At 40.8% G+C, this 9666-nt stretch overlaps 1 protein-coding gene across 3 annotated transcripts in view; it reads left to right on the forward strand.

Moving 5' to 3' along the window:
- The window catches only part of ube4b (ubiquitination factor E4B, UFD2 homolog (S. cerevisiae)), a 17131-nt gene extending 8132 nt beyond the window's left edge, over window positions 1–8999 (forward strand). For all 3 annotated transcript variants that reach the window (XM_005732903.1, XM_005732904.1, XM_005732905.1), the window contains 21 exons: window positions 156–297; window positions 595–695; window positions 866–980; window positions 1719–1802; window positions 1967–2023; window positions 2504–2620; window positions 3005–3103; window positions 3203–3316; window positions 3513–3711; window positions 3981–4119; window positions 4203–4302; window positions 4495–4622; window positions 4803–4901; window positions 5135–5370; window positions 5511–5637; window positions 5791–5935; window positions 6164–6298; window positions 6771–6962; window positions 7338–7512; window positions 8510–8656; window positions 8809–8999. In XM_005732903.1, coding sequence (XP_005732960.1) covers window positions 156–297; window positions 595–695; window positions 866–980; window positions 1719–1802; window positions 1967–2023; window positions 2504–2620; window positions 3005–3103; window positions 3203–3316; window positions 3513–3711; window positions 3981–4119; window positions 4203–4302; window positions 4495–4622; window positions 4803–4901; window positions 5135–5370; window positions 5511–5637; window positions 5791–5935; window positions 6164–6298; window positions 6771–6962; window positions 7338–7512; window positions 8510–8656; window positions 8809–8873 — 2716 coding nt within the window. In that variant the 3' untranslated portion in view covers window positions 8874–8999. The remainder of the gene's footprint in view (window positions 1–155; window positions 298–594; window positions 696–865; window positions 981–1718; window positions 1803–1966; window positions 2024–2503; window positions 2621–3004; window positions 3104–3202; window positions 3317–3512; window positions 3712–3980; window positions 4120–4202; window positions 4303–4494; window positions 4623–4802; window positions 4902–5134; window positions 5371–5510; window positions 5638–5790; window positions 5936–6163; window positions 6299–6770; window positions 6963–7337; window positions 7513–8509; window positions 8657–8808) is intronic.
- Window positions 9000–9666: the final 667 nt, after the last annotated feature.

Genomic DNA, 9666 nt, shown 5'->3' on the forward strand with positions numbered 1-9666 from the left:
GTGGTTGAATTTTGCAATGCTACCTTTAAAGTGCTTTAGTTTGTCGTCTTTCGGGACTTTTCAGGAAAGTTTGATTCTAATGGCACGTCTGTCCACACTGTGACATTTCCTGTTATTTGATGAGCCCCTCTGTCTGTGTCTAATTTTTTTTGTAGTCTTGGGGCATGTGGAGGGGGGATGTCCTGCGAATCAGCCAGCGACCGCTTCACCATTGAAACATGCAAAGAGACAGAGATGCTGAACTACCTCATTGAGCGTTTTGACAGTGTTGGCATGGAGGAGAGGAAAGCTCCCAAGGTAGATGACAATCTGTGAGACCAATAAATATCCCGACCAGGATTTATAGCAGATGATTTATTTTTCTTTCCTAAAATATTTAAGATTTGAGATCAAAATCCTAATAAGAGCTGATATATAAAGGTCTTTAATATGTTCTTCATGTTTCAATTGTTTTAAAATGCGCTGAGTATAGAAGAACAGGTTGTGCTTTGTAGACTAGCTGCAGGCATTAGGCATAGCTCGTCACATAACACTTTTTTTTTTTTTAATCACACTGCAGTCGTTCTCACTCTTCTCTCTGTGTTTCTTTCTCAGATGTGTAGCCAACCAAATGTCAGCCAGCTTCTCAGTAACATTCGCTCTCAGTGTATTTCCCATGTTGCCCTGGTCCTTCAAGGCGCTCTGACCCAGCCTCGGTAAGAAGCCATCCATTGACTCAGACGATCTCTGGGTTTTTACTTCTTTTTTTTTGTTTTGTTTTTTTAACGCTTTTCCCTCTCTGTATCCATAGCAACTAGTCATTCACCTCGTCTCCAAATGTGTGATTTATTAATTTATTTATTTGCCGTGTGTTTACTACTTTTAGGAGCCCTCTCCAACAGTCTCTGCTGGTACCTTACATGCTGTGTCGGAACCTTCCATATGGCTTTATTCAGGAGCTGGTGCGCATTACTCACCAGGAGGATGAAGTATTCAGACAGGTGACGAGCACATCCATCCATTCCTTTGGATCGGTTTATGCTTACTCAAAGCTGTGGGTTTTTTCCAAAAGAATTCTTTGCTTCCTGTGCACTATGGCTCATACTGTTTGGTACAGACCGGCTCTTTACACACACCCATAAATAATCTAGTTAACTGTAATTAATGGGGACGAATCAGGTTAAAAAGGTGGAACTATATTTCTTCATAACAGCTGGAGATGATCTCATACAGCCATATACAGTTTGTACTGGGTGATTCAACTAAGCAAACCCCAAATATCCATTTTTAATTGTCAGGTTCAGCACAGATAGAACTGGAAAGTCTGCACGCTGAAGCTTTACCAGCCCAGCATGACTAAACAGACTGTACTGGGTTGAATCTTTCACGCTGTGTTTCTCTGGGTTGATCCTGCAAAGCCAGAAATGATAATTCGCTACAAAAACATCCTTGCCCTTTTTTTTTCCCCAACCTATTTCTCCTGTAGATGGAGCACCTAAATTTAAACAGCTAGAAGGTGACGCCTTGACGCCTTTATTCCCCCATATTTTGCCATCTGCTTGTCCAGATGCATGAATATAAAAATGTAAAAACAGAGTGATCCCATGTTTAGGGCAGCTAGTTAAACACCCTCACGGTGATGTGTAAATACAGACCGTGTGAACGTTTCTCCAAGGTCAAAATGCACTGAAGCACTGAAGCATGCTGTTTAATGTGTTGTTGTTTTTATTTTTATTTAGATTTTCATCCCCATCCTCCACGGCCTGGCTCTTGCAGTCAAAGAATGTTCCTTTGACAGTGACAACTTTAAATTTCCCCTCATGGTAAGGAGACATTGTCCTGGTCTTTCCTGCAGCTGCAGTAATTCTGTAGGGAATATATCATACAGCATGGGATGAAGCACACATCCACACAACTCATTTTTAGCACAGTTCACGTGTTGGGTTGTAATCCTTTTCTGACCTGATGTCTGTTTTTGATTTTACAGGCATTAGCTGAGCTTTGTGAAATTAAGTTCGGAAAGACTCACCCGGTGTGCAATTTGGTAAGTATACAAATGGAAAGGTAAAGCTGCATCGTAACACCTGAGTGTTGTTCACTGGGTCCTTATGGCTCCAATTATTTTGGACATCTATTGTGAAAGCAGTTTGGTTACCCTGAGCTTATTAATAAATGTAGCTGTTGTAAATGTACTTTCCTCATACCAGGAAGGTATGAACTCTGCCTGTTGTGAGAATTTTCCTGTTACATGGAAAAAGGGCAAGAGGAAATTCCCTGGTGGAGGGGTGGGGTCTCTTAGCTCTCTTAGTGTTTGTTATCTGTCCAATAATATTCTTTACTTAGTGTTTAAGTTTTTAAAATACTGTGGAATTAATTGATGCATAATTAGCCATTTAGCTTCATTTAGGGAAAATGAGTTACAGTTACTGTTGATTAGTATATAATATATAAATGTATAAATCAGTGTTATTAACCACACCTGACAATAACATGTATTAAATCAATGACTGTGTAATGTGTGCAGGTAACATCACTGCCTTTGTGGTGTCCCAAACCTCTGAGCCCTGGATGTGGCAGAGAGATTCAGAGACTGTCCTACCTGGGAGCCTTTTTCGGCCTCTCTGTGTTCGCTGAGGATGATGTGAGTTGTTCTCTACGATGAGTTGTACTTTGCCTGAATCTCAAATAAATCAGGAGTGTCAAACGTAAGGCCCGGGGGCCAGAATCAGCCCGACTCCAATCGGTCCGAGTGAATGGCTTAGGAAAAGGTGAAGGAGGGCATAAATTGTGGACTTCTAACTGTCTTATCAGAAGTTTCTCTACTTCTCCTACTGATGAGGACTTCCCCTGTGACCCTTCTTATTACACCATATTATTATTATTATTATCTAATTAAGTAAAGGATAAACTATGGGAAGTAACGCAAACCTCATATTAAAAACAAAACTGAAAAGTGCCAACCATTTCGATGACAAAAGGCTTTGTTTTTTTGCCTTTTTTTTCTTTCTTTCTTTCTGTTTTTTAGACAAAAGTTGGAGACAAATACTTCTCCGGCCCGGCCATCACCATGGAGAACACACGAGTCGTCAGCCAGTCACTGCAGCACTACCTGGAGTCTGCAAGGGTAAGTCTCTATTTCATGTCTTTATTTTTTATTTTTAATAGTTGTTTTTTCCAGCAGTGTGGAATGATGTTGTTTATTGATTTATTTTTTTAAAATCAGGGTGACATGTTCAAAGTTCTCCACAACATCCTGCTAAACAGTGAAACGCGGGAGTTGGCTCTTAATTACATGGCAGCTCTAGTCAACTACAATGTGAAGAAAGCCCAGATGCAGGTAAAGTTGTATGTTTTACAAATTGATGTTTTTCATATTACTAGATTCAGACCATAAGGAACAAACCTGATTAAAAGTATATTAATTTTAGAAGTCATTCTTGATATTATTTAATCTTCAGGGGCAGGCGTTTACTGTGTGTTTATAAAGATTTTAATAAAAAAACAAACAAACCCCACATTCTCCTCTCTTCCAGACTGATGATAAGCTGGTTTCGACAGACGGTTTCATGCTCAACTTCTTATGGGTGCTGCAACAGCTGAGCATGAAGATCAAGTTAGAGACAGTGGATCCCTACTATATTTTCCATCCACGGTGTCGCCTTGTCGTCAGTCTTGAGGAAACGCGTCTCAAAGCCACCATGGACGAGCTCAAGGCCTGGCTGTCTGAACTACGTAAGCTGGCATAACCAGAAATGCTCAGATACATACGATCATTTCAGTAAATCTAAGTGGACCGCATAGGTTTTAAAGAGGGCGGTCGTTAAAGATAAATATCAGTTGTAATTCTGCAGTTCTCATGAACTAATCCTAAGCATATCAGAGCCACGGTTTTGTTTTGGGGTATTTTTAACTAATCTAATTGGTTAAAAGAGTCACTTGTAGAGACTAAAGCTGATATTTGTGTCCTTATAACCATAAATTTCATCTGTGAATATCTACAGATAAAGACCCCGCCAAGTTCACAGAACCCAAATTTCCTACCGAGTGTTTCTTTTTGACGCTTCACACCCACCACTTATCCATCCTGCCTGGCTGCCGGCGCTACATCCGGAGATTACGAGCCATCCGCGAACTCAACAGGTACACGCTCGCACATCTACACAGACAATCATATCGCGTTAAGTGTATGCGTGTGTATTAATACTGCTATTTTTATCTTTTAGGACTGTAGAGGAGCTCAAAAACAGTGAGAGCCAGTGGAAAGATTCTCCCCTGGCGAGTCGACACAGAGAGATGCTCAAACGCTGCAAAACTCAGCTTAAGGTCAGTGTTACGTACTTGTAGATGGAACAACTGTCTTAATTAATTTAATGATCAAACAACAAGGACCAATTTAAATGTAGAGATGTGAAAATGCTCTCAGCATTTCTTGGTTGGGTATATTTGGAAGACACGCGTGGCTGATTTTGGCACGGAGCATGTTTACAGACGAGTGATTGTTACTGTGTGTGACAGAAACTGGTGCGAGCCAAAGCTTGTGCTGATGTGGGCCTTCTGGATGAGAACCTGCTCCGCAGATGTCTGCAGTTTTACAGCACAGTCATCCAGCTCATTCTTCGCATGGTGGACCCCACCTACCCCAAGTTAGTCACCTCTCCTCTGACGCACCATGTTGCCATTTGTTTTGATATCGATGTCAGAGGAACAGCTGTGGCATCACACAGTTTGTCTGTTTTTTTCCCAGTATTTTTATTTTTTTTGCTTCACTTCAGTTTATTATTAAATCAAGAAGTAATATGTTTGTTTTTCCCTCCCTTGCGCAGCATTAACCTGCCTCTGAACCCTGAGATTCCCAAAAGCTTTGCCGCTCTGCCCGAGTTTTACATTGAAGATGTGGCAGAGTTTCTGCTTTTTGTTGTGCAGTAAGTCCTCTGCTCTCTGCTCATCTATCATGTTTTAATGACTGTCCTGTGCAGGGCAGTAATAAAATGTTAACAGGAAGGAACGATGAGGGGGAAAATACAGATATTAAATGCTTAACAGGTCTATAAATGTGTATATACATGTATAAATCCATAATTCCTGGTGAACTTTGTGAGGAAAAATTAAATCCAAATAAGGGATTTGTGAACTGCTATCTCCTCTTTTCTCCCAGGTACTCACCCCAGGTTTTATATGAGCCATGCGTCCAGGACATTGTCACCTTCTTGGTGGTGTTCATCTGCAGTCAGAACTACATCAGGAACCCCTACCTTATCGCCAAGTTGGTGGAGGTGCTGTTCGTCACCAACCCCGCTGTTCAGCCTCGTACTCAGCGATTCTCTGAAATGATGGAGAACCACCCGTTGTCCGTCAAACACCTGGTCCCTGCTCTCATGAAGTTTTACACTGGTGAGCTTTATGTTGTGCTGCAGCTCTCTGCTGATGTTGTGCTCGGTAGAATAAAAATCCAACTGGCACGTGTTTATTCTTTACTACAAGTTGTGATCTTTTCAAGCAAAAAGTTCACTAAAATCTTTCCCTCTGGTCAGATGTTGAGCATACCGGTGCTACCAGTGAGTTTTACGATAAGTTCACTATACGGTACCATATCAGCACGATCTTCAAGAGCCTCTGGCAAAACATTGCCCACCATGGAACCTTCATGGAGGAGTTCAAGTGAGTTTGCTATTGACAAAAACAGCAGTTGCAATGTTTAATTTAATTTTTTCCCCCCTTATTTTAAAGAAATTGTGGTTTAGAGTGTGTGGCTGTATGACTTTTCCAGCCTCACATCCTCTTCTGTCTCCTTTTGTCCTTCTTTCACACCAGCTCTGGCAAGCAGTTTGTGCGCTACATCAACATGCTGATTAATGACACCACCTTCTTGTTAGATGAGAGCCTTGAATCCCTGAAGCGTATTCATGAAGTTCAAGAGGAGATGAAGAATAAAGAGCAGTGGGAGCAGCTGCCAAGGGTCAGTGCTCAGTTTTTTTAGGACCCTATATTTGTTTATCAGTTTTTAACAGAGTCTAGCAAAGACAAAAATGTCAGAGATCATGTTTTATCAGATTATCGCTTCATTCACAGTTGTGCTGAGCTGTGAAGACAGGCAGAAGGTTACTGCCATTGTGTAGGGTAACTTATTTATTATTTTGTCTTTTTTTTTGTTGTTGTTTTTTGGGGGTGTTGTACAAATTTTCAGGAGCAGCAGCAGAGTCGTCAGTCCCAGCTGACTCAGGATGAGCGGGTGTCCCGCTCCTATCTGGCCCTGGCTACCGAAACAGTTGAAATGTTCCACATCCTCACCAAGCAGGTCCAGAAGCCTTTCCTAAGGCCTGTGAGTGTCACTGTTACCAATGAACACTTGATGTATTCTTGAGATTTATTCTCAGTTATACAAGTAATATAAAGGAAGCATTATTTGCCATTTTCCTCCAGGCATAGCATAGAATAGGTACGTTGTCATTCAAACATACACCAGTTAGTGCACGTTAGAACAAAATGTCGGTCCATTGACTCGACATTGGACTAATGTATGCATCCATCCACCCATCCATGCATCCATCCATCTTCCCTTTTCCACAGCAATAAAACAGCAAAAAACAATGTATATCATTATTCCAGACATAATGCACTGCCATGAATATACAGTAATGTGAAACAGTCCAGGGACAGTTTCAGAATGTACCTTGTTTATGTATAAGAGGGGTGTGGGGGTTATGGAGAGTTCAACAGTCTGTCTTGGGCAATGAAACTATTGGAGAATCTATAGATGTGCTTTTCTAAACAGTGGCTTCTTCTTCACACAGGAGCTGGGGCCTCGTTTAGCTGCCATGCTGAACTTTAACCTCCAGCAGCTGTGCGGGCCCAAATGTCGGGACCTGAAGGTGGAAAACCCAGAGAAGTATGGCTTTGAGCCCAAGAAACTCCTAGACCAGCTGACAGACATCTACCTGCAGCTAGACTGTGCTCGCTTTGCTAAAGCTATAGCAGATGACCAGGTTGGCACTGACGGGAGAGGGGGGGAAATTTGATGTCCGGTCTACATTTAGTTATCCTGAATCATCTGTCGTGACTTTATTGCCGTGCCAGTTAGCATGAATTCTCTACTTCACGTGGAGAATATAGTGTATATATTTAATTCCTGATTTGTTGAGAGAACAAAGAGAACATTATGAATGATGAAGCCACATTATTGCACATTATTGTTGTCAGAGATTTACATCAGAACATATATGTATGAAATGCAGCAGTTGCTTGTTGTGTGCATTATCAAAATCTGTGTAAGTTTGAAGACATGACTTAAATTTCAAATCTGTGATGTGATGACAGTAAGGTACTGAAGACTGACCTCAGGGACTTGTTGCTCTTTGCAGAGGTCATACAGCCGTGAACTCTTTGAGGAGGTGATCTCAAAGATGAGGAAGGCTGGCATTAAGTCCTCAATTGCTATTGAGAAATTCAAGCTGCTATCGGAGAAGGTGGAGGAAATAGTCGCCAAGAACTCCCAGTCTGAAATGGACTACAGCGATGCACCGGATGAGTTCAAAGGTGTGTGAAAGACTGTGTTTAAACAGCACAACTAGAACTTTTGAATCTGGTTATGCAGCAATGGTAAAGCGAATCATCTTTCCCACAGCTGGTTTAATAACATCTCACTCTGACATGTGCTGTATCGTTAAATTAATCTATCTAGATCACTTCAGAGTAATGTATTGAGATCCTCAAATAACATCCATATAAAAATAATGGGTCACATTGCGCTGCTTCTGAAAGCATCATATTAAATATCTTTCTAGGTCTTCAAATGCAGTTTTTAAATAATATTGTCATTGTGTAAAAGACTGACCTGTGACCTCGGGTCAGTCAATGACAGACGGGATCTTTAACGGCCTCTTCTGCTATTGAATTCCAGACATGTGTGGTGGATTTTGAAGCTCACACTGGTCATCTAGACAGCTTAGTGCAAGGCTATCGAGTAACCACAGACTTAATATAATCTAGAAAGAGTATGTGGTCTGCGTGCCTCCTTTGATTGTCAGATATGCCAGCTAGCCCACCACAGTTGATGGGAGTGTGCCATACAGGAGACTTGAGTATCAGCTGTCTGTGTAGATGAAATCTCCCATGACAGGTTTTATTTTTGTAGCACCGGAGTCCTACTGTAATAACCTTGTGACATTTCAACACAGAGCCCCACGCCACCAAACGCTCTGTATCGGACTTCATGGGAAATTTTGTTTACTAGTGTTTTGATAGGTGCATCAATATTGTGGTCATATAAAACATTTTTTGGACATGTGACAGGCTCCTACACAAACCAACATGGGCACACATGTATGTCACTTGCTGATTACATTTATTTATTTATTGTTTTTACGCTTAAACAAAGAAGTTTAATTTTAATATTTTTGCTTTTAATGTTGTAATACTGGTCCCTCTCCTTGTCCAATCAGGGCGCCAGTGCTGCTGGTGATGAATCAGATTTTTAGTGTAGCATCTCGCTTGTAATTTTCTGTAAAATCTGTTTGTGGCTGTGTTACAACAGACCCTCTGATGGACACGCTGATGACCGACCCTGTGATGCTGCCTTCGGGGAACATCATGGACAGATCCATCATCTTACGCCACCTGCTCAACTCCCCCACTGATCCCTTCAACAGGCAGCCACTCACAGAGAACATGCTGGAGTCAGGTAACCCCACCATTTATCCTTTTACTTTATTTATTTTAAACAGATAATGTAAATAAGTGTTGCTGTTTAAGGTACGCAAGATAATGCACTTATAGCTGGAGGCGAGGCTAATAATTTCAGGATGCCTAAATGTCACAATGTTAATTCCACAGTGCCTGAACTGAAGGAGAGGATCCACACCTGGATGAGGGAGAAACAGGGTGGACGGGGTGTCTAAGGACTACGTCACTGATGTCTGGCTAATCATCATTAAGGGATCGGTCCAAATCACCTGAATTCAGCATCACTACTACCAATGAGAACAAAAAAAACAAACATTTTGAATGGAGAGGAAAAAAAGGAGACTTGATTTGATAATTTTTTTTCTTTTATTTCTTTTTTTTTCTTTTTTTTTTTTTGCATTTACCCTTTTTTGTCTCAAACCATTATCATGGTTCTAAAACAAAACATAATAAAGCTAAGACTTTTAAGTTTTTCTCATGAGTTTGTGTATATATATATATACATATATATATAAAAAATATATATATCAAAGTATATACATTAATTTAACAATAGTGCATTATAACGCTGCAGAAACCATTACCAACAGGTTTACCTGCGAGGTGCATACAGTCTCTTCATTGATCACCTTCCTTTATGGTTCTCATTTTGTTTGGTATTACTGAGTCTAGTTGGGTTCTGATAAAACTGTTAGCCTCAAGTTTTCTTTATCAAGACTTGTGACGGTAATGAGTTTGAGTCCACGTAATGTTTAATGGTGTCCCAGAGATAACTTATGCACAGTTTGTGCTTGTAGAAGAAGTTCAGGATTGGGAATACCCTAAACTAATCCTCAGTGTCAGCTTTTGTTTTGAGTAAAGTAGGAAGATGAGCTGTGGCTCACAATGATAAAGTGTGCCCAAATTTTCCTTCTCGGTCACGTTTTCCCCGCTGACTTTGATAGATTGAATTTACGTGTGTGTGTGTGTGTGTGTGTGTGTGTGTGTGTGTGTGTGTGTGTGTGTGTG

Source organism: Pundamilia nyererei, unplaced genomic scaffold (assembly GCF_000239375.1).
Source record: "Pundamilia nyererei isolate P.nyererei 1_Seehausen unplaced genomic scaffold, PunNye1.0 scaffold00049, whole genome shotgun sequence".
Taxonomy (NCBI): domain Eukaryota; kingdom Metazoa; phylum Chordata; class Actinopteri; order Cichliformes; family Cichlidae; genus Pundamilia; species Pundamilia nyererei.